General features: G+C 36.4%; 1 protein-coding gene across 2 annotated transcripts in view; it reads right to left on the bottom strand.

Annotated features, from left to right (window-relative positions):
- MIPOL1 (mirror-image polydactyly 1) overlaps window positions 1–25,764 on the bottom strand; it is a 186,083-nt gene that overhangs the window by 136,921 nt on the left and 23,398 nt on the right. Inside the window, exons 2-4 of one of the 2 annotated variants that reach the window (XM_088167305.1) lie at window positions 20,057–20,191; window positions 18,724–18,803; window positions 1,694–1,880 (exon numbers count right to left, since the gene is read on the bottom strand). In XM_088167305.1, the coding sequence (XP_088023431.1) occupies window positions 1,694–1,880; window positions 18,724–18,803; window positions 20,057–20,061 (272 nt within the window). In that variant the 5' untranslated portion in view covers window positions 20,062–20,191. The remainder of the gene's footprint in view (window positions 1–1,693; window positions 1,881–18,723; window positions 18,804–20,056; window positions 20,192–25,764) is intronic. The other variant, XM_088167306.1, reaches the window with a different exon arrangement.

Raw genomic sequence — 25,764 nt, 5'->3', positions numbered from 1 at the left:
ACTGGATTTATTTTCTCTATGGTTCTTTAAGAAGGAAGTTAAGACCTTTATTTTGCAGGCAAGCTGTGCAACCTAAAGCCTATTAAACGTACACAGCATGGAGATTGACATCAAGAGTATTACTAAGTGTATTACACTACAAATGGGTGAAAGAGTGGCTTAAACTGCATTCCTCCCTTCCAAAGTCCTTCAAATCCTATTTAACCTTTGCTGTGCATATTTCATTTAATACTGTTTTGGGCTGTAAGTGATAGATGCATCTAGATACTTTTGCCCAGATATGACAAAACTCAAGCAATCCTTGTGCATTTTCCTTTCAAGAGATGCTTCCATGGACAAGTCTGAATATAACTCATAACTGTTTTCTTCCTGTCTCCTTAAAACTGACAAATCCCATTGACAGTACATCAAGACCACCATCTAAAAGACAAATCAACACTGACTCAACATTTCCTGGGTTTTTCCATATCAAGAAATTGTAACATATACTCTAATTACAATCTACTTGGGCAAAGACAGGTTTTGGCAAATAGCTTTAGGATCCTACATGTAACATACTTGGAGCTGAGATGGTTCAACATGTTGACTGCTGTGAGAAGTTAATCTCCGTGTTCAAGACAAGCCCGATTGTGGGATTTCACCAGTGGGAGTGGCACTGGTGAAAGGTAAAATTAACAATTTTTGGCTGACTCTGTGCTGGGCTGTACCTAAGCACTCTGGATTACACTTGGCATTTAGTGCAAGATGCATTGCCCTTACAGCAAACCTCAGTCATGAATACAAAAAGGCAAAAAGGAAAACCAAAAAGTGTTAAGGATTGGGTTTGGCTCAAAAAGTCACTGTTAGATCATAATGAAGATAAGAGAACTGGGTGTAGAATCTATTAGATATGTGAGGAATTAGTGTATTTTCCAAAAGTATACGACAGGGCTTTGCAGCCTTGATCCCATTTTCAAAAACAACTCTGACACTGTCAGTTAAAATTGCTCTTCAGACTGCTAAGTCACTCAAAACTGGCAGCATGTTCCCATACCAGTTGCCTAGTCAAAGGTATAACCAGCCAGCCAGTTATACATTTTTTCACATATAGAATGAGTGTATAAATTTCTTAAGACTGATATAGAGGGTCACTGCATAGTAAAAACATTAATGACAAGAAATGACCAAAATTAATGACACAACACTCTTCAGAGTCTGTACTAAACTTTTCAACCATATTAGCCCATCTTCAGATTCCTGTCACAGACTGCTACAAGGTATTATAGCTCCTCATTGTTACTCTTCCAGCTTCATCTGGACTTTACTCTGCTTTATTCCTGCTTCCTACTCACTCATCACATTTCAGATGTTTGTTGTGTAAAGCCACAGATACTATTATATTTTCAAGATCTGTTCTAATTCTGTTCAGCATGCATTTTCAAAATTCTCTGTAGAGATCACAATCATTGATATACCCATAATGTGTGATATAAACCATTGCAATGATCATATTTTCTATGAATGCTAGAGAATACAGAGGTGAAATGCTACATTCCACAAGGGAAGAAAGGCAAATATGGTGAGTCTAAGCAAAAAGATTTACTGATTCTCATGTGGGAAGCAAATTTCCCCGTATTTACTCAAAAATCCATGTGTATATTGTCAATATTTTGAATCTAGAAAAACTATAGAGAGGGGTATTTCTTGGGTTTACCTTGATTCTTCAGAACCAGAATTACAGCCAGTTAAGACTCCTCCTCTTTGACTGGTTACTCGCAAATCTGAAAGGTTCAGTGCTTCAGTTTCTGCCTGGATAAAAAATTCTGTGGGTTTTTGAAAATTCTTATAAAACTGAAGTTCAGCACAAAAGTCTTCTTTTTTCTGATCCAAGATGTGTGTTTCTAATTGGGAAGAGAAGCAAACACATTTTCTCATTCGGAGGATGAAGCACAAACTTGAGATTTTTCATTTGAAAATGGCTTGTTATAAGAATATAATACTGTAGTAGAAAGGAACAAGTAATTCAGTTTTAGATTCACAATTTCTTCATCCCTTCACTCAGGAATGAGACCTGTGTTACCTACAGCATGGATGGATGTAGGAATTACAACCCATTAAGTGGATTTTTCTAATGGAAACATGAACAATTCATCACCATTTCCTAATCCCTCCTCCCCCTTAAAAGATTTCTTAAAATAATGCTGATTGTAGAAAATTATTTACCTATCTCTTATAAAATTCAGCTCTACTACAGTGATATATGATGAATTTCTGCTATAGAGAGGAAAAATTTTAGGTTATAACTAGACTCTTACAGTGAGGTTTCTTTCAAATCCATTTTGGCTGCAAAAGGAGTATCATCAAACTGTAATTAGCAACAACAAATTTAAAGCCCCATTATTCATTCCTGGAGAGTGTGAGGTACAGGCTCATACAACTAAAGAACTTCAAGAATGCAAGGCAGAAATTGTGCCAAAGGGAAAATTATCTGATTAAAATGTTGAGTGTGATAGTTCTCTTAGCTTGGCTACTAGATATTTTTAGGACATATTTCTGATATCAAGGCATTTAAATGAAAGAAAGATCCACATACCACGAATGCTCTTTCATAAAGTAAGAACAAGTATGTTTTAATTATGGAATTATATTAAAAAATGAAAAGGAAGCAGCCCAAAAGCACTGGAAATGGAAAAAAAGGTGCATGTATTTTTAATTCTTTCGTTTAGATTAGTAGAGAACAAACACTGGAGCTTGTGTTTATTTAATAAAGTTAGTGTTTCCAAATGTTTTGGATAAAATATAGGTCATATATTATTTGATCCATCTTATAATGTCATCCTCAAAAATAATAACAAACTGTCTACACAGTAAAAATCCACTAGAAATAGACCAAAAATATAAATCAATCAGTATCAAGATGCCATCCTGCAGGTAAACACAGTTTTAAACAAAGTTTCCAAGTAAAAAATACTGAAAACTGTCTCTAAAGTGTGTTGCAATAGATTCCTCTCTCCTTAAACAAGGAAAGACACAATAAATGGCACAGGAAACAGCTCAAAGGCCCCAAGAGATGACTTTGGAATTGGCTGGAGTCAGTTTAACAACTTCCAATATGAACCTGTGTGTTACCACCTCCAGGAAAAAGTTATGGGACCCAGTGCTCATCTGTATTCTCCACATCCACTTCAGCACAAACTTATTTGAATCCATTCTAACCATTTCTGTAAACTTCAACCACTGATCATTATACTAGTAAAACAACAGTCAACAGAGTATCAGCATTTTTGTTTCTTGACTTATGGGTATCATTACCATAAAATATTTTTCGATAAGTATAATATTACTTTCAGTACTGTAACTGAAATATGTTCCTCATATAATTTCACAGCTAGTGCAGAAATTGAACACAAGGCCACAGCCACCTGAATTCTTCATACAAAAGTATGCTGTTTCCACTGTCTTGAAATCCTACAGGTTTTTGAGCAGGTTTTTTTTGAGCAGGTTGTTTTTTGAGCAGCTTTCCTCTGAAGTGTTGCTACATCTAAAAACTAGATTTGATCTCTTACTCGTCCTTACAGTAAAGAGCAAGGATCTCTAAAGAAACTTACGTTTAAAAAAACCACCAAATATACTCTAAGAACCTGACTCAATTTGGGAGTGACAACACATAAAGGCAACATTTTGAAACCTTTCCATTAAGTACTATCTGAAAACTAGCCTGGTCTCAATTTCCATACTTACAAAGCATTTTATAGGGAGTTGTGTTTCCCATTTGATTTATATTATAAAGAACTTCCTATGAAATATCCTGTTCACTTCTCCTGTATCAGATGAAGTGTCTGTATAAATGCAGTTGTAAATTATGCTGTCACATGCTGCAGGGGAGGTGCAATGTTTCACTTGCTATAACAACGTTTCCTCCTCCTCCTCCTCCTCTCTAGGGCATCCACTTATTCTATAAGTTATACATATGTGAAATGCCTCAAGCGAAGTGTGTTGCATTCCGTGGAAGAATTCAAGCACAATGTGTATGTATTGAAATAATCAGTGACAGTATTGCTAGGAACCTTTGTTCCTTGTTTAGCACCATGGTATGCTACTTTGGCCTTATGAAAGTTGGAGAAGAAAAAATCTCACTCCAGAGACCTAAAAAGTTTACATGTTTTAGGCTGCTTCTATTCCCTTTAGCATGAGAGAAAGTTTTTCCTCTTTTCACAGTTCCTGTTTTGTTAATTTGCTCCTTTAATTCCTTTAATTTAAGAAGAGACCACAGAAGAGTCACTGAAGTTGGCAGAGACCACTGGAGATCACCTTGCTGGCACCTCAATCATTTGTATCAGGAAGTTGGCACCAGCAACTTCCAAATCACTTGAGTCCTGCTGTTGTCCTTCCAGCAGATCATTAGCATCACTGTAGTACCCCATGAGAACCTGGACTCTGAACATGAGAGTTCTTCCAATCCTCTGAAGGCCTCGTCTGCTTCACTCCATCCTCCTCCATGCCCCTCCCTCTTAGGAGAAGGCTCAAGGCAAACATCACCTGGGTTCCCATATCCTTGCTCATCATGCTCAGAGCCATACAGTCACATCCAGTACTTCCCAACTATCATCACTAATGCCTACATTGAAGAGCAGCAGGGAGTAAGAGGGTCAGATGAGCATCAGCAGGCTTTCTATAACATTCTGAGTATCAGCTGGCAACAAGAAGCAAAGGGCTCTAGATGACAGGTCAGTTCAGATTTTTATTTTTAAAACCAGAAATGAACTTGACTGCATGATGAGGTAAATATCTGCATTAGCAGTTGCACTTCTGCTAAATCCTTGGGCCAAGTCAAGATACATGTTTTTAACTGTAAATTACTGCAGCTAAAGAAAAAAGAGAATTTAGAATAGTACTAGAACTGTGTTAGTATTTATTAGTGCTAATGCTGCTTCTTTAGACACCATACATTTGCAGGACACCTTTTCATCCAGATTCAATTCCCTCAAGCATATGAGTAAGAATAAGTCACATCACAGGAAGGTTGTAAGCGGCATTCTTGGAAATATTAGGTGAAACACAGAGGATCTGTTTTTTCTCCACTGGTTTTGTAAGAGAGATGATGGCAGCCTCTTCCACTCAAAATTAAAAGCACTGTGCCCAAGGGCATTAAGGTGAGAGGTTTTTACTCATTTAATAATGCTGTAATTTTTTTTTATCAACATGCAAAATTTGTCAGTAGAATGCTTTGGGGAAGACATTTTGAACACTGTCAGATTAATGGACATAGGACTCATTTTATTTTTAAAACCACTTTATTCTTCATGACCTCCACTTCAAATAATTTAGGCTCTGGTACATGGTAGCTTGTCTTGTTGCTAAACTAAGTGGCAATTTTAATCAATGCACTTCAGTGCTTTTCCTCATGCCTCCTGCAAATGGTATTGTGCACTAATTACCAATGCTGCAGACACACACTGGGGAGTAAGTAGCATTTGCAATAATCAGGCTGCACAGGGAACACCAGAGAAAGGGTAAAACAGCCTTGCAAGCTTTGGAAAAAAATTATGTAGATTTCATTAAGTGGTACCACCACTGCTGATTCTGGTTCTTGAGTATACTAAACAATATTTTTTCCATATAGAATAGTACAAGTTCAGTAGCCCAGATTAATATTTCACTATAGGGAGAAGCTGAACAGCTGATCTTCTGTATGTATTTATCTTGAATGAATAGCTTGTTCACATTGCAGGAAAGAAAAGCAAATGTTAAGAAGAAGGAATATAAAGACACTAGAATTAAATCTGGGAATTGATTGTGAGGGACGTAAGGGGAAGATAATGCTGTCATGGCTTGAAATAGTAAAGGCAGAACAGAATTCAATGTTGTTAAGCTGGGAGTGGTTAAAAAGTCAAGTAAAAACATTAAATGCATCATACTGTGCAGGCACCCACTATTCCTCATAGCTTCTTCTGAGAAGTGGGGGATAAGCATCGAGATCAGGGAAAGCACAGGATTAGAGAATCCCGCACCAACAGTGATAAGTGCACAGAAGGTGCAGATTTAGCTGGAACACTAAAGAGGCAATAGCTTCCCTTGTTATACCACTCAGCATATTCAGCAGTCCTGTCATCCAGCAGAAGCAGGGTGGACACCCCCTTCCTCCTGTCTGTAGTCTTTCAGCACCTTACTAAAATGCACTGATCACCTCAGAGGTTTGCAGGGAATCTCCACAGAATAAAAGTAAGGGAAAACAAACAAAATCCAATGGAACATGCACACAGCACCTCAAAATACAGGACTGGCTACGGATGTGGTTGCAGATAAGGACACTAGAAGCCCCAGGTGCACCAAATCAGTTTCAAGTGTAACAGTACTTACAGCTTGCTACCTATAGCTTACTGGTATTTGTTTTAAGCTGGTCTGTAGCACAGACCATAGTATGTTCTCATCCGCCTGCAAAAGACTGCATGAGTGAACGAACCCCTAGAGGGACAGCAGTAAGAGGCATAATAGGAAAAAGCAAGAGCAGACAGGAAGAAAATGAGCCATATACACCCTGGGAGCTAAGATGACTGCAAATTCAGTAGCTATGACACTGTGACACTGTCAGATTAAAAACATTCGTGCTGTATTTGAGGAAGTGCAACCTCAATTAATAAAAATCTCCAGAATTCCTCCTGTTAATCATATAATCACAGAATGTTTTGGGTTGGAAGAGACCATAAAGATCATCTAGTTGCAACTTCCCTGCCTTGGGCAGGGAGGCCACCCATGAGATCACGTTGCCCAGGTCCCCATCCAGCCTGGCCTTGAAAACTTCCTGGGACAGGGCACTCATATATTCTCTAGACAACCTGTTTCAGTGCCTCACCGCTCTGTGGGTAAAGAATTTCTCCAAATATCTTACCTAAATCTCTCCTCTTTTAATTTGACACTGCTCCCCCATGTCCTATCACTATCTGCCTGTGCAAAAAGTTGCTCTCCCTCTTTTTTTATAAGCCCTCATCAAGTACTAGAAGGCTGCAGTGAGGTCCTCCCAGAGCCCTCTCTTCTCAAGGCTGAAAAACCCCAGCTCTCTCAGCCTGTCTGTCCTCACAGGAGTTGTTCTGATCATCTTCCTAGCCAAGTCTGGATTTCCAGCAACAGGCTCACACTTCTTTTGTGCTGGGGCTCCCAGACTGGATGCAGTACTTCACATGGGGTCTCACAGGGGTACAGTGGAAATGTGCAATAATTTTCTTCAACTTGCTGGCCAGCCTTCTTTTGATGCAGTCCAGGATGCTGTTTACCATCTGGGCTGCAATAATGTATTTTTTCTTCTCAGTCTAAACAAAAACACAACTTCAATGTCTGTGGGTTTGGGGTTTTTTTTGTTTGTATAATATCAAACATTTTCAATTTTAAACAAGAGGGAATATTCACTATCCAACAAAACTATTTATGCAAAGAGCCACCCTGGTCCTATACCAAACAAATCTGTTTCTATTGGAATAATAGGACACACTTCCTATGGTTTAAAAAAACTTGATCTTGCCCCACTACAAATCACACATCTACAACACTTGCTGCAATAAATATGCATGTAAAAGCATTACTTTAGAACTTTACCTCTTTTTTCACTTGACTGTGATTCTTTATTATTGGCTTTCAAATGATATAATTTTTTTTCCTACAATAATAAGACGAAAAACTTAACCTGATGGCCACTAACTTTTCAAGCTATGCAAATGAAATCAGTACTATGGCCGAATATTCCTTTTTGAGCCGAAAATGATGCATCAACCATTTTGTCAAAAGACAAACATTCATTCATTCAGCTATTTAACTACTGGAACTTCTACCAAACATACTGACTGTGAAAGACACAGACTATTCAATAGTTAACCCTTTACTGAATGATTAAAAAGCATAAATCCTGAAAATTAGTAGGAACCAAAATTTAAGGCTTTTATAGGCATAAATATGCAAAGAAAGAAAATTAGTCTGGTGGAAGAAATCTGATCCTATTGCCTGGCACTTTTTCATTCATATTTGAGCTAACACAGCAATATACATGATTTACATGCATATGTAAAAGGTGTTCATTACTTTTGACTCATTTCCTCACTGTTTTATCATTCCCATGATCTACAAAAAAATTTTTAGAGTTAACCCTAAGAAAAGGTGCTGTATCTAATTTTCAATAAACTAATTTCTATTTCTGGAAAACAATTACAAAACGTCAGTACAAAAATACAAGGTCCATAATATACACTTTCTCCAAAACAAACAACATGAAAAAGTGAAGCTTTATTGTCTTTGGACTTACTACAGATTTACTTATGTTAGCAACTATTCAGGTCCTTTCAATGCAGAGTAGTATACTAAGACCAAGTAATCTGCAACTAAGAGCAAACGGCTGTCTCTTCATGATGTACTTTTTCTAATGCTTAAAGGAAACTGAGCAAGCTTCAAGATGATTATTTAGTAGGACTCTAAAATCTCACTAAATCACTTCCATAGCGTGGAAGAATGGCAGTCACAGGAACCTTATAACAAGCAAAGACTGAGCTCAGAGTAGATTTGTAATACAAAGCTAATTCCTTTTATTTCTCTGTGCTCTGCCCAGTCAAAGTACCATGTATTACCTGCCAAACCCTTGGCAGTAACAAAGAGGAAATCATCACAATGATGCATTGTACATTCGGTGCCTCAAGAATACATGACCATGGGCTCTGCAGAGAGCATCACGGGTCAGCTCCAAAGAATGGGGACTATCAACTTACTTTTAAGTAACTCTTACTCATAAAGGTCCTGGATTTATCTCTGAGATAGGATATCTCCTCTCACTTTAAGATACACAAGTTCATTGAAATAAGCCTTGGAAAGAACATTTTTATGGAAACTCCCACAGATATTTTTTAGGAGATGCCTAAGTGCTGTGATAGTAATTTTAAAGCCATTGAGACTAAGGCACAGAGTGATGAAGTAATTGCACTGAGATCATTGAGCAAGCTACGTGTCCTGGTTCCAGCCAGGGTTTATTTTTGCAGTAGACAGGAAGGCGCATGGCCAGGACACAAGTTACTCTATACCAACTCACATCATTGCCAGAGGCAGGAGAAAGGAATTCTCTTCTGGGGAGAAGGGGTTCCTCCTGGGCATGAAAATGTGGTAGAGGGAACTGTCCAGTGTTGCCGATTAAGAGGGAAGGGGTGGTTGGGGGATGGGGGTGTGGTTTCTGTGTGAATCGTTTATTTTCTTATTCCCTCTATCATTTGTATTGTTGCTGTTACTGCTCAGTTTCTTATCTCATTGCTGTACCCAGTAAACTGCTCTTATCTCAACCCATGATCTTTGCTTTTCGTGCCCCAAATTGGAGGGTGGAGAGGGAGTGGCACGTGGTTTAATGGAAGAATTAATTGGAGAATACCATTCCTAAACCAAGACAGCTGTAATTGGAGACCAGTGTGAGGCATGAACTGTTGAGATTGAACAGATCTGCCCAGAGCAGGTTGGAAACAAATTTGATCTTAGCATTTGTGGTATTAGGTCCAGAGCCAGTGGCCACAATGTTGCTTGGGCTGTGCAAATGGGTGTGTATATATAAACATGTATATATTCCCATATGTGCCCCTCACGATGATCTTTTTCAGAGCAGGGAGAGAGATCAGGATTCTTTTGTTACTGTACTGCAGGGTATCAGTTTATGACATGATAACACCAAGGACAATGAAGATCATTTGGGATGTGTATTCAGTGTTTCTCTCCTATCCTTACTCAGGTACTGCCTCTGGGAGTCCATTGACAATTGTAGCCTGTCTGTGGGAAGAACAGGGGGGATGACTTTCCCCAGCTTTTCATCCCTTTTCCTCCTTCAGACCTGTTAAAACAGCTTTTTAGAATTTTGAATTCCTGCTTTGATGTTAAGGAAAGCATATTCTTGTTGCTAAGTCTGCCATGTCTCCTCAGTGCAGTCTACACCATATTTAGAGTCAGGACAGAGATTTCTAGGGAGGTTGTTCAAAGATCTGCCCTGAAAGAGGATGGCCATGAGGAGCATAGAGTGTGGGAGAGAATGGGCCAGGTCTTGGGGAAATTCTCTGCTCCAATGGTTTACCAGTTCACCTCTGAACAAATACAAGACCCTGTTTAAAGTGACAGAATGCTGCACTGCAAGGAAAATGCTGTGGCAACTCCAGAGAGGAGCAGTTTATTGCAGTGTCCTGGGCCCTGGCTACTCTTTACTTTCACAGTTCAATACTAGAGAACATCCTCCAGGGGAGGAGTAGGAAAGCAGACCTCCTACAGGCACCAGGGCCTCTCAAATTGCAGCTGAACCAGGGGAGCAACCTGTTCTGGCAGCAGTCACCCCTATACTCTTTTCTTTCTTGGAAGAAATCTAAGACCAAATGAGTACATTTAGTGAGGAATAAAGAGGAAACAGGGCCTACAGAACTGGAGGAAGAGGCAGGGCCAAAGATAACCACCTGATCTCTATTACCTCAGGAGAAGGTATTTCAAGGACCCAAAAGAGTATCATTGGGCTTTTGGGATAGCTGCTGTGGAGACAGAAGAAATCAGACACCTTTCCTGATATCTCAGAAGGTTCTGTTCACTGAGTGTCAGCTGTCCAGAGTGGGCCTGAATAGGAAACCCCAATTGCTCATGGATTTTGGACATTATCACTAACAGGTCTGAAGGCAAAATTTTTGGATTATCAGGTGGAAAATGTCCTTGTTCCAGCAATGACAGGGTTAATTTTTTGTAGTAGCCAGGAGGGGACATGGCCAGGACACAGACATTATTCTATACCACCTCATGTCATGAAGACTCTTTTCTGGGAAGATGGGGTGCCTTCTGGTCCAGAAAATGTGCTGGAGGGAGCCATCCAGTACTGACCACTACTGGGGGGGAAAAGGATGGTCTATTATTGAGTGTGCTGTGGTGTGTGCTTTTCTCCTGAATTGTTTCTTTTCCTATACCCTCTGTCATTAGTATTTTTGCTGTTACTATTTGTTTTCTTATCTCATTGCTGTTCCCAGTAATTTGCTTTTCTCTGAACCTGTGATCTTTACCTTTTGTGGCTCCAATTAGAGGATGCAGGGCAGGGAGCTGCATGTGGTTTTAGTGGAAGTGCTAAATTGGAGAATACCATTCCTAAACCATGACACCATGACAAAAGGAAAAACTGCAGAAGTCAAAGGCATTGGATCCACACTGCATCTTGGAGCCTGTGCTACCTCACTGATGGCCCTCCCTGCTCTTTTCTCCTGCTCAGAGATGTCAAATTATACTCTTTTCTGTCAGAGACATTTTAGAAACTAATATCTACTATACTGCAAGAAAAAAATACTACTTTCACTTATGAATGACTAACTAACATTTACACAATCAGAAAATTAAGATTAATTTTAAATAACTAAAATTGTGTCCTTTGACGCTTCTTTATGATAGTAATTTTAATTCACATGACAGGTTAAGTTACAGTATTTGTACATTGGAAGACAGATGTGCAATGTACAATATAAGCAAACTTCCTGTAATTTCAATATTAGGCAGAATAAAGGAAATTACCTTTTTTTTAATTATATTGAGTATCATTCTAATGATACTCCAAAGCAAAAAACTTCCAAACAATTAAAACTGCTTTAGAAGTCAGTCAGGTGAACCCAACAATGCAATTCAAATACTTAATCTCTGGCTACAGATAAGCATTTAAGTTGTCCAAAACACTGAACAAAGAGAACAACATAATCTTATTGCAACTTTGTTGAGAATGTGATCTGCAAATGCAGTAAGAATAACCAAAGCTATATTATACATTAATGTTTTTGCTTTCTCTACTTCCCATAAAACATACATGTACAAAAAAAGAAGAGGTTTGAAAATATTTTGTCTGCTAAAATATGGACAAAACTCAGAAGTTTAACGGTTCGGGTTTTTTTCTTTATTCCTTAAAGGAATCCTAAAGAGAACAGTGAATTCTGTTTTTGCAACATAAGCTGGGGGACATCTGTGTTATTTTGAATGCTTCTGTATTCACCTGTACTTGTGTGGAAACCTGGCAACACCATTCATAAAGAAATAAATTGAGAAGGAGGTTAAGAACAGTTGGGAGTTATTCTGGCAAAGTCAATTTTTTACAATTCTCCAAGGATTCTGACAATTTTAGTAATGATGTTCCCTCGCCTGTCTCTCTCACTACATCTTTTGTCCTCCTCTTCTGCATCTAAACAGCAATTGTGTACAAACTGTTGAATATTTAAAATAGGAAAACGCTACTCAGTCTTTAAAATATGTGGCCAATCATTACTTTGGTATTCACTGCAGTTAATCGTGATGCATTTATTAATGTGTAAATATCAGACATTTCCTTTGCCATTCCACTCTCCGTTTGCAATTCATTAACATATTGTTATTTTAAAATATTAGTCTCTGAGAAGACACCGGATTTTCATTGGATTGGTCTCACAGTTGAAAAAGCATTTTTATATTCCGAATGCATCAAAACAGCAGAATCTCTAGGCAGATACTAAGTGGGATTCACTGAAACACAATGTTAGTTCTAATGGATGGATGATTGTGTTTGGTCTTTTGAAACTTTGAAGTATAGGTAAGTCTTGATCACACAAATTAATAAATCCTAAAGCTGGAGTTAACAATAACCATTACACCCAAATTCTGCAGCTTAGCCTAGCCAATTTTTCAAAAGGTCAGGTTGTGAACTGGAGAAGATCAGGGAGGTCCACCGCATAGCTTTGTTGCCAGGCATCTCTCGTCTGGATTGTTGCAGGCATTTATTAGTATTCGTCAGCAGACTCAACAAAGCAAACAAGAAATTCAAGCACGAATAATAAAATGAAATGCTGCTATATAACCCTTTGTCATTCAGCAAATATGGGACTTTTTAGCTACATTGTTCCTAAACCTGGGTTACTACTTTAATTTTTCTCCACAGTGCTGAGTGAATGAGTATGCATGTGTGTTAAATGCAGAGCTCCCTTAACAACTGCAGGACTGCCATTTAATCTGTTGGTAGATGGACCATTTCCTGTGGGAACTCTAGCTATGATTTCCAGATCCACCAAATAAATCTCAGATTAAGATTCCAAATGAAACCTGCCTTTGGCAGATAAAAAATGTCAAGATGGATATAAACAGTAAAATTATAAATTATCTAGGTGTTGCACGATGACTTGATGTGCGTTTTTTGTTTACACTTTCCCTGATATCACAACTATACAAGGCATTCATCAAATGTCACACTTTCATAATACTGGAGGCATCATTAAAACTGTTTGGCTAAGGACCTTGAAGTGTTTAAGCAGTAGCTCAAAAGTATATTTGTGCAAAGTAGAAGAATAAATTTACATATCAGCAGCAGCTCATAAGGGATGGGTAAATATTCTGTTTATCTCTCATTGTAATTCAGGTTAGTTTAAATACAGGGTTTCAGGATATCATTACAGCCTATATGGAGTCATTACATAATTTCCAAACATAGTGTCTGCTAGAGTTTTACTAAGCATGCTGTGTTTATGTTTTCTAAACCAACTAAAAACAAAGTAAACCCTCCCACCCCATTTGTCTTTTGCTATTGTCATATCAGACAATTGCTTTTCACATATAACTCCCTTCCATTATCTAAATCTTAATGATCCAGAACTCCCTTTTATCTAGGCAGGGTCATGTTTCCCAATGCCCATTAATTATAGTGAAAATTCTCTTATCCAAATGTACTCAACCTCCTCTACCACACACAAACAATTAAGGCTTTGCTGAATGAAGAGTTCTAAACAAAATCCCAGGAAACTACTGCCTTAAAAGTATAGAAAAATATTGCAATTTTAAGTGTTCAATATAAAAGAAAGATCACTCTGCATAAAGTAGCCATAAGAAACCTTGCCCCTGCACCCTTTACTCCAGTGGTGTTCTACTAAAGATGCAGTTGAACTTACAAATAAGAGTTGGCAACGCACTCCCTGAAGTACCTTTTTGTAATAATTTTAAAATATTTTTTCTCCAAACTTAAGCCACATTCAAGCTGTTATAAAAATAGAAGTAATGAAGGTTTCTAAAGAAGAAAATAACCAAATTCCTCTTGCACTTGTGCAAGGTCTTCTAAAACTCCTTCTGAAGCAGTACTTAAAAATTACTGTGGCAGCAAGTGCTGTTCTCTCTGAAGTGCATTTCAAGACATTCTGAAGTTAACTGCACTCATACTTTACACACTTAAGATTCAAAGTGCAATACTTCAAGGCATGCATTCTCCCCATCCTTAGTGCTTGCAGCCCTCAGTGCAGATAAGGCCCTACACGTACCATAAAGGGTCCACGAAAACCATATTCACAACACTGCAGTGAGTCAGCCAGATACTGAGTATCTAGTTGTGCTTCTGATGAGGAGTCTTTCTGCATGCAGTCTGGCTACAAATGTGCTGTATTCTACCACTCAAAATGTACAAGGAAAGAAATGGAATAGAAAAAGAAGAGACGAGAATTCATACGTATGAAGGGATTATTATATTATAGGAAGAAACAAGCAGTATTGGATGATTTTTCAGCTATCATTAGCTCATCCTTTTCTTCTAAGTTATGTCACACTATTCCTTCTTCTTCCATGGAAGAGGTTTCCTTCTTCCACTCTTAGTGTTGCTCAAGAGTTACTAGCCACTTTTCCTAGGTATTATTCATGGAAGTTCATCCTCTCAGCCTCTTTTGAGCCTTTTACATCATTCAGAGATGATCTGCAACACTTGGCAAGGGGATCTCTGACAGCACACAATGAGTTTGATGTTGAAAGCACAGCACACATTGAAGACACAGATCAGCTGAGTCACATGGGTGTAGAGAACGGTGCCTCTCTGCATATCACGTAAATTTTTCTGCATACAGACCACCCTTGCAATATCCAAGCCTTCTCTGTTTTCCAAGTAAAAGGCACTTTGTTGCTAAAAGATGGTAGGAAGGGGAGAAAAGGCTCACAGTATCTCCTGTTGAGACATGTAAAAGAAGAAAGAGACTTCACTGTAAGTATGCTTAGTTCTGCCTCTGCTACAGCCTTGAAAGAGAGGCTTTAGATTTACCTTTAGAGTGTTTACAGCTGTAGTGGGTATATTCTGAAGAAATGGGCAGCAGCACTTTTACCATTTGCTGCTTCTTTACCCAAATAGAGCATTAGATGAAAAACCTTTACAGTGCCATATTAGTCTCAAGGCTTTCTTTACCCATTCATCTTTGTGTGTGCCAAACTCACACAATAGAAATTCCAGACAAAAAAATCCTTGTAATTACTATTGCAAAGACAAATCCACAAAAAAGAACATTAAAACCATTACATAACAAGAAGAGTCTTCTACTTCTAGTAAGATAGTCAAAGTTACACAAAAAGATGATTCGTTTTACTTAACCTTTGCATATGACTACATTTCCTCAATTACTGTGAATGTAAAACACCCCAAAAACCCACAGCTCACCAGCAGATAAAATACCTCCACTACAAATTTCCCAGCAAAAGCTGATTCTGCATCTGTTCCAATCTACATTATCACATCTCTTTAAAGCTAGTCTCCTCTGAACTAGTTTCCAGACACACAACTTTAAAGTGTATTTACAAGCTGCAAACATTCTTTTGAAGTTACATGGAAAGTGTGTATATGGATCATAACTAAAGTTGCCATCAAATTCTCAGAAATGAGATTGGTTCACTGACTTATATTTCAATATATACTTCAAGTCATGGCTTCGCAGTATATATATATATTTATTTCTATGTTTGAGAAACATAATAGCCCCCTTTTAAGAAAGCAAACAACTTTTCCATTAAAAATAATCTATCTATTAGCTTGTCTTAGCAATTTACGAATAAAAATCATACAATGCTTTTAATTCTGGAGTCAGCAAAATTCTAATTTTGTTGTCAAAACAGACCCAACAGTACTTCAAATTCAAAGACTTCTACTAATTTCTGCCCTGTCCTTAAAGCATGGATGTTCATAAATATGACGTAAGCAAAAACACTACAATAGTTAAGGACTATATAATACAGAAGTATAGCTGCACCTATTCAAACATGGTACATGAGTGAAATAAGACTCCTATCCTGGTAATGCTTCTGAAAAACTGCCATCTCAAGTCCTAAATGTATATATAAAGATAAACCACCCAATTTCAGGCTCCTTCTTGTGTTTTCATAGTATTAATGTTTTCATAGTTCCCATCATGCATGGAAACCCTTCTGAAGTAACAACTCTACCCAAATGCAATGTGCTTCCCCACATCCACCATCACTGCAATGCAAAGATATACACCTATTTGCAAAGTTTATTTTTTTAATTGAATACGATTCTAGGCTTTCTAGATTGGATCCTGAATATTTTTCATTTCTAAGCGGCACAGTTCTCACTGGTCTGCTGCCAATGTTCCTGGTACATTTTCTCAAGTATCCTTAGAGGGAAATGAAAAAAGGCATCAACCTTCTATTAAAAACAAGAGAAAGAGTACATTTAAACTAGATACAAACACAAAATAACAAGCCTTGCACACAAACTGTTCTTTTAATTCTTCCTAATAGAACGGAACAAAGTCTTCAATCCACACAGGGATACCATACTCCAAACAACACAGAAAGTTAAAAAGAAAACCTCAAACACTTCAGATACATTCCTCTGAAACACTACCTTTCTTTCAAGTATTTTATTTTATAACATCTATTAACAGGTTACACATTATACCACAGAACCGCCATAAACCTACTTCTCTGTATCTTTTTTTTCTGTTTTTTTAAATTTTCATTACTTGACTAAATTTTCATCTAGTCAGATAAATTTAATCTTATATTTGCTTTACCATCCTTATTTATTGATAAATAATCTCCAATATTTCAATATACTCTTTTTGAATAAATCATTATAGGCTTTTTCCAAACCCAGCTTTTAAACTTCCAAGTTACAAGAAAGGAACATCTAAATACAGCACAGTACCAACTGCATAAAGAAAGACACGAAGATGACAGAGCAAGCAGGACACAAAATGTATACTCCTCAACACACACATTTACACAGAAAATGAAAAGTTTCTGTGATTAACTAATCCAATGAGAAAATGCACCAGAATAGCACCAAGGGCACATACTGAACATTATGTTGCTGAAATTGACCTATTATCTTTATGACAAGTGAATGTAATTTAGCTGTTAATACCCAAATTAAATTCTAAGAAAAAAAAATTCCTCATCCACATGACTATGATGACAGATTTACCCACAATCCCTTTTTCTAAATTTCCTAGGAGCAAAAGCACAAAGAAATACATGACTTATTAATGATTATGCTCAAGAAAAGTGTATAAATTTTACTTTTGTTTATAGAACAACTTCTATTGGATACATGAATCTGTAAGTATTAGCTTGGAAGAAACAGCTGTCTAAACAGCATAAAATATTAACTTCATGCATCAGAAAAATAATACACACTAAACTCAGTAACTACTCAGTTTTGAAAATATCTCTGAGTAGCAGCAGAACATAATTTCTTGCAATTAGACAGAAAATACTTCACAGAGAATCAGTTTCATTTGCTTACTTTGGAAAACTTAACCTTTTGAACCATTCTTAGGGTATGCTGACCCCTAAAGGTCTAAAAATACTAAGCCTGATTAAGCCATTACACATTTAAATTATCAAAATACAATTCTCCACTAACTTACACCACCATTACTACTATTTTTGTTTACAGAGTATATGATTCAAAAACTTTTGAACTTCACTCAGTAACAGCTCAAAATTCTATAAATTAAAAATGACTAGTTTATTTTACAGAATAATATAGGTAGAAATTCCTTTACATATGAAAGAAAAGCATCATCTAAAAAACGAAGCATTTCTTCTTCCTTCTAAAAAGACTCTCCATTAGAAACTTGACATTTATTATCTTTTGAGAGAGAATAAATAGTATAGAACTCAAAAAAAGGAAATGTAACAAGAAGCTATGAGGCTCTGATACAGAGGGAAATTTTGATGTTGACACATCTATTCAATTTTGTATTTTTTAACCTACACATAAGTCACATACTAGTAAAAATCCACCCTAAAGTGAGGGTCTCTTTTTTATGTCTTTCCTTTTCTTCCTTCTCCATGTCACTTCTTCTACAAAGTCAGTCACTCATGTAATGAACTCTCAAATTCAGTCGTTCTTTTTTTTTCCCTTCGGTTTCTGTCATGAAATATAGAAGAATATATCTGAGAACAATTGTGTCTGGTCAACCAACTAAAAATGCAAAAACACACTTGCATCCTGACGAAGATGAAACTCCATCAACTGGGGAAGCTTCAAGTTAACCAAGGTCACCTTTACCTCCAAGCCTTACCTTACTTTCAGCTGAGCTACTAATGAGAAACTCATTAATATTAGTAATTGGCTTAATCACACCCAAGCCAAGAGTGAATAGCCAAGAAAATTACTTTAAGAACAGACTTTCAGATTTATTGTTAACAATTAAAAAAAAGGTTGGAAAGTAAAGTGCAATGTACAGAATTTAAACAAGTCTTCTGAAAGCTATACAAAAACATTTTCAATAATCCAGAAAATAAAGGTGAAGCTTTATATTCATGTAGCTGCTCTCCTGTTACTCCAAGTACTTTTAAGGGGCAGTATGTGGTTGTGGCTTTTTTTTCTTTTCTTCCAAAGTCAGTCATATATCAGCAAGAACAAACACACTCCAGTCACTGCCTAGCACTGGTATAACACCTGAGGTTCCTTATTAATATCTTTAAAGTCCCTACCTTTTGACCAGTTCTCCATTTGTTCTTCTGAACTTGTTTGATCTGGCACTGAGTCCAGTTTTTGCATGAAGGTTTCAGAGCTAAAATAAAACAAACTCTAGTTAAAATAAACTTGAAACAATATAATGCACCAATACTTTGCCTTCATTTAACAGAAAATTTACAAAACAAATGATTTTAAATTTTTATGACAGCACAATGAAGTCTGCATCCTTTACCAGACAGTGAAAAATTGTATTTCTCAGTAAAATATTTTTTCTTCACTCATCTAATTTTTATAATTGTTTGGTTCAGTTTTCTGTTGCATGTGATGTCTTTGTTGAATTATTTATTAGTTTGGTTTTTTCTTCTAGAGTCTGGTCTTGGAAGTACACATTACTGAGCACAGCCCAAATCACACCAAGCAGTCCTGCTACAGTCAACAAGACTGCTCACTTTGGCAGTTATTACAGATGGTGGCATGTGCTTCACTTTATAGCATTCTTTCTCTTGCTTTAATTTCCTAGATAAAATAGAGGTGACATGGCTCAAGATCACTCCTACTCTGAATTTACAGGTCTTTCTAAACAGCAAAATAATGCATCCTAATATCTACATGCATATTACTTCAGATTATAGTTAATTACACAGTTATAATATTTCATATAATCAAAGATCTTCAAGAAGTAACCCTCAAGAAGACCTACAGTAAACCATTATGCATATCAGGCATCATTTTGGTTATTAAAATATAGGCTCTCTTATGTGTTAAAAAGTCAATTATACTCTGTATCGCAAGGAAATCTAAATAAGTTTGTAATCTGGGTAACACAGTAAGCTTACCACAAATTGCATTACTTATTCAAGCACCTTTTTAAAAAGTATTGTACATAGGACAAGTTTTATCCTTAACTATGCAGTTGTGCTTATTTTGTATGTTTTCCCTGCTATATTTTTTTTACATTTATTAAAAAGATGTGTGTGCCTTGAAGATACAGTGGCTAGATTATGACAGCAATCAGGGAGCTGTCATTGTGCTGAAAAATGTAAGAGATATAAAAAAATTAAGTACATATTTTAAAATTCAAACAAATTATACCAAGACACATATCCTAAATAATAAAGCAACAGAAGAAATTATTTTCCTGTAAACCACCAGATTATTTCATTTTTATATTTAAAATTATTAAAAAAAATAATTGTACAAACACTTAAGATTTAACACTAACACGTACACAAAACATTCAAGAGATGCATATTTAGCTCATATTTATTGTTGACTATAAATCTGCATGATTAAAAAAATGCATAGGATTTGATGTGCTTAGGTCTTAACTAAAAAGAAAAAGTTCACCTCATATCGCAGAACACTGAGTCCCTGAAAAGAACCCTTCAAATGAAGCTGTATGCTTCTTCTTCAATTCTGTGTAACTGTGTTGATTTGAAGTTGGCAATCTTTTCCTAAGTTCCTCATTTACTTTTGGATTAGCTGAAAATGTAGAGGGTTATTAATATCAAGAAATAGGTTTCTGTCAATGAAGCCATTTCCCTACATATTGCATAAAAAGGTTCATAATAATTGCAGTATTTTAATAAGATATTCATATAGCACGACATGAAGAAAATATGGTATTTAATAACCTCTGGAGTATTTTAAAACACGTCTTAGGGCCTTAATGTGTCTAGTAATATACTATTTAAAACCATAATTTTATCCCTCCACAATATACAGTCATTCTTCCTCGCCATTTACCCAGCTAATGAATGCCAGCAATTAGTAAAATGTAATCCCATTGCACAATCATTTTAATGCTTTTAGCACTCAGAAAAGTAAACACCAAATTAATACTGCTCAAGCCATATCAGATCCTAGCTGGAAGCAAGCAATTATAGTTCAGCTCCTCAGGTGTAATTAAATGATTGGAATGATTTAGTTCCATAAATGCAAGTTAATTCATAAGCAAGCAACAAATATACTGGGAGTAATTACAAGAAACATTGACAGTCTAAGCAGGGCATGTGCCTTTCTGCAGCTGATATAGGAAAATGCTGCCCTCTCCCGGAAATAAAAGACTATGGCACAGGAAAAATTCATGACTGCAGTCAAGGGGCTCATTTTACAGGTTTTGTATTCACAGGTGAAATAGGTTCTGCTAACTAATAGGAATTTTCTGGTTTAAACACAGAGAAAATAAAATTAAAAATTCTTGATATCAGATTAAGGTCACCTATCGATCAAAGTAAAATGGAAAGATTATTGGGGCTCCCTAGGGTGTACCAATCAATTTCCCCATAATCTGAAAAAAATGTTAGGATACATAAGAACAAAATATTCCTGACACCAAGTATTTAAACTAGTTACTCTGAGCACAAACGCTGCAATAGGTAGCTGACTGTGCATGATACTTACTTGCTGTTCAAGATGTACCTTTACAGAAGGTACCTTGAACATAAGGTATTTTTAGAACCAAAACTTACTGAACCATCATTATTCAGTGAGTGTTAAAAGTCACCATTTCAAAAATGATCAAAAGTGGCCATTAAGGTTTTCACACAAGGAATCATCAGAAAAATCGAATACTTTCATTTGAAGACAATCTGTTAATAATCAATCTGTGTAATAATGACAGGAAAATAAAGCTGGAGATTAAAATAAAGTGTACTGGCAGACCGAGACAAAACTGAATATAAAAAGTAAAACTATAACCCAAATGCTAGAGGTAATTTTAAATCTAATTTTCTTATTTGCTATTTATTCATCCAACTAGTCCTAGTGTAAAACTACTAGGACATCATGAAAGAAAGTGAAAATGAAAAAGAAAATGTCCCTATTGGTTGAATATAAAATGCAACAGTCACATAAAATTAATAGTTAAGTACAATAATAAAAGAACTCTCAGACCTAACTGTTTTGCCACCTACAAAGATAAGTAATGCTTCCCAGTGCTGCATTTAGCAGCATGGGAGAAAAATTACACATTGTGGTCACTATCTACCTGTTTTTCCACACAAATGGTAGGAAAGCTTGATTCAGAAGCACCTGGTCAATTTAAAAGCCTTAAAATTGTTCTTTATCAGTAGCACTTTGGCATAAAAAAATTATTTATTCCAGATCCTGGTGTATTTCAAAACAAACCCAAGCTGTACAAAATACCTTGTGTGTTACTTTACTTATTCTGGAAAAGAAAAAAATTATTTTAAGAAGTCGTATTATTAAAAGTTTAAAATGTACTGCACATTTGCTTTGCCCTTTGATGTCACAGTCCTATTTTTCTATTCAAATCTTGTACACTGTAAGTTAATTGCTTTTGGAAACTACTTATTATTCATGTAAAAATTAATGTGCCAATGTGTTTAAATCCTTTTAAATGACCATTCATGCATCTTTCTTCTTTAAGTACCAATGAAATCTGTCAAAGATATCAATGCAAGATGGTCTCAGACAAAGTTCTAATATAGATTTTTTTCTGCTAACATAAGATTTTCATTTTCGTCAACTTTACTTAAATTCCATTAATTTTTTAAGCTGCTTTTAATAAATTCACAAGTAAAAAATTTTAGGCTCCATAGTCTGTCATTTGTGTTCCAGCTGACTTTATGAATATTAATAACAGTGTTATCCTGATTAAATAGGCTTCATATAAAATCCCTGTGAATCCTATAGCTCAGACATCTCATTTTTCCAACTCTTTATGAATTTGGATTCAGACATTAAACTGGAAAAAACCTTAAAAAACAGATTCAATGGTACATTGGTGTACCCTTAAGCAAAAAATTAGCTGTTCTAATGATTCAAATAATTAAAATTGATAGGACCACATATTGAGATTTTAGGCTTTCTGTACACATGCAACATATTTTAACTCTAATGAAAACATCAACACTTCACAGACAAGGGATTAAGAATCTATTATAAAATAATAATACCTGTCCTAATGCTTACCTTAAACAAACAGATGATATAATCTTAAATCTTTTTATGTGGAGTGCTGATTTGGAGAAGTATTTTCCAAAGAGAAAGAAATTAGTGGATGCTTAATTACATAAGCATACACATGAAATACATGAATATTCTAGTTTACCACAGGAGCCCAGGGAAAAACAGCATTAACAGCACTATATTTCAGGAAAACCGACCTTTTTCTTAAGAATGTCAAATTGAAACACACAGGAAATACTAATATTATCCTATGAGAGTCATGTTTGAATGTTTGAATTATTTACATCTATGACAGACAAAAATAGAAAACTAAGCTCATTGCACTGCCTTCACTTTTTTATATAGTGCTAAATGGAATGACTGTTTCCTCAATCCATTCAGGAAAATATTCTGCAAAAACACCATTAAAATACTTTGCCTTTCAGTACCTTGGAATATGAATGGATTTTAGGAGAAAAAAAATATCTTAACAAAATAACTGCTTATTCAAAAGGATGTCATACCAATTCTGGTTCTAATTATTCATCAACACAAACACTTCATAGGAATTAAATCAAAACAAAGTATATGAAAGTAACATATCTTGAGTGTCTGAAGAATAACTGCTATGCAAAGAGCACCCCAAGGTAACTCCAACCCCACAAGAATACCACAGCAACACTAAGGCCAATGCTTTCTCTCCCCAGGCAGGACTGAGAAATCAGTTTTCTAAGCTGGAGTTCAGTTACTGAATCCCCTCCTCAGGAACAGAAACTGTTGGGACCACTCTACACGGAGACCCCGTGACTGCAAACCCCCATTCCTTGGTCTTGCCTTGAAAGAATTTGAAGTCAACCACTGAATCATGGCCTTAGCTGCTGTGACAGGATGCAAACGTTTGCTGCTCTCGACCAAATGCACCCATTCTTCAGCAAAAATCCTCCAGTCTTGGAAGAGTTTTCCCACACAGAGGGCTATCCCACTTGCCCCACCTCTGGTGGAACAAGAGACCAGTTCCCACTGCTCCTTGGAACGGCACTGAGTCCGTTTTTGTTGTCCCTAAAGATGCAGTTGACAGCTGCCATTGACAGTGCAGGGTGAAGTATCATATAGTTTATGAGGAGGGAAATAGACAATGAATTTAGCATTATTCCCATAAGACTAATTAGATTGGCAGGATCTTCTAAAATATCCTAAAACGTTTTGCCTCGGGGCATGCTGAACTAAAAACATTAACTCAGGAGGGTACTCTACATAAAAACCAGTTACATTCTCAAAGCATTTCCCCAGGGAACAAACGGACAGTTTTCTTAGCCCAGGTGGATGTCAAATTTTGATTCAATGATACACTCCTCCAAAAAGAGTCACATTTCTTCCGTATCTTAAGAAACTTTATGGCCTATCAGAAATCTAAGGCAATTCAAAGTAAGTTAAAACTAGTTTTGGACAGTTATAAAAACACTAGTCAAAGGATAACAGAGCCAATTGAAGTATTTTTTACAAGTGGAATAATAACTCATCTGTTAGATACTTAAAAGCTGTGAAATGGAACATACTTTGATTACAGAGTCTTATTTTATTGCATTGTCTACTACTACTTTTATATGCTTTTAAACACAAGTAATTCGTGCAAAATATTCTGCTTATTTAAAAAAGAATATAAAATACAGACAAGTGGATTAACCTTGGAACTGGATGAATGCAGCATGAGCATTACTTCCAATTTATAAACTCTCACATCGCTAAAGACTTCAAGACTTTGGTTAATAAAAGTAACTTCATTATCTGGATGCTTGATAAAAACATTTTCCCAGAGGACAAAGTGAAGCAGTAATCCCTGGCTTTTCTTCCCTGCTGATTCTTGACCCAAAAAGGAGATAAAACATATGCAGTTGGTTTCAACTAACCTGCATAAATAAGAAAAGACATGAAGAAACGGGGCTCAGATAATTTTCCTCTGTTGCTGCAGCAGTTTCTTCATAATCTCACTACAAAATTTGCATCTGGCACTCTTAATGATGCATACTGTAAGCCAAAGAGCACTCATTTGTCATGCTTTTCACAAAGGCACGAGAGTAGGCATAAAAATGCATAAAACCAACTGGTTTATAACAGGTTTCACCTATTCCTAAACTAAAAAAGTGCAGGTACTTTCCTCTTTTTCTCCCTAACTTGAACTATGTGTCTTCAACGCTCAATTCTCTCTCTGTGCATCAGGAAATGTTTATGTGCATATTAGCTCACTAACAGCCCCCTATCTCTTCTGCCCTCTGACATATTCTCGTTTTCACATTAACAATCTTAATTTGTATTTTATTTACTAAACAATCTTCAGCCTGCTCTGTTGTCTTCTTTCCCAGTTTTTAGCTGTCCTTTGTCCTCCAATTCTTTTCTTTTTTCTTAGTTTTGTCTTCTCTTTGACAACACATGCCTTTTCCTTTCCCCCTGCCCACCACCTCATTTTTGAAATGCAAAGAAAACTGCAGAGAATCTTGTCAAAGACTCTCTCCTTTTTTTCACACTTTTTCTCATCTTGCTGTGCATTATGTGAAGCATCTTTCTTCTGTGACACTCTAACTAACATTATTTTCATTCTAACAATGAAACTATGACATGCTTCAATCAGGTGTGAACTGCCAAATTACTTAGCCATTCTTCAGTTTGGTTGTAAACGCTTCACTGGCCTTAAAACTCAGTATTATGTATCACATGACATATTGTTATAGACAGCCAGATCTCCATTTCTAAACATTTTACAACCAGATCGTAATTTCCATAGCCTTTACAGATAGGAAGAGATATAAACATTTTAAACTAGCTGTTGTCTTATCTGGAACCAAAAGAATATTTTAGTAGGATCAGCACTACACAGTGGTAAGGGCTACCTGTGTATTATACTCTGTTGACAGGATCTTAGTCAGCAGACTAAGGGAAGTCATTAAACCCTCCGATTTGGCACATCTGAAGAGCTGCATCCAGTTTGCCCTGCTGATGGATATTCTGAACTAAGTCCAGCAGGTGATTCAAGATGATTAGGGGTCTGCAGGACATGAGTTATGAGAAGTTTGCAACAGTTTGGTTAGTTGGTTTTAAGGAGAAAAGGCTAAACAGGGATTTTATTGCGTTTTAGCTGCTACGTGAGC

This window comes from Sturnus vulgaris, chromosome 6 (genome assembly GCF_052056855.1).
Source record: "Sturnus vulgaris isolate bStuVul1 chromosome 6, bStuVul1.hap1, whole genome shotgun sequence".
Lineage (NCBI taxonomy): Eukaryota > Metazoa > Chordata > Aves > Passeriformes > Sturnidae > Sturnus > Sturnus vulgaris.
The sequence above is the reverse complement of the archived record's forward strand: the minus strand, read 5'-3'. Positions and strand labels throughout refer to the sequence as shown.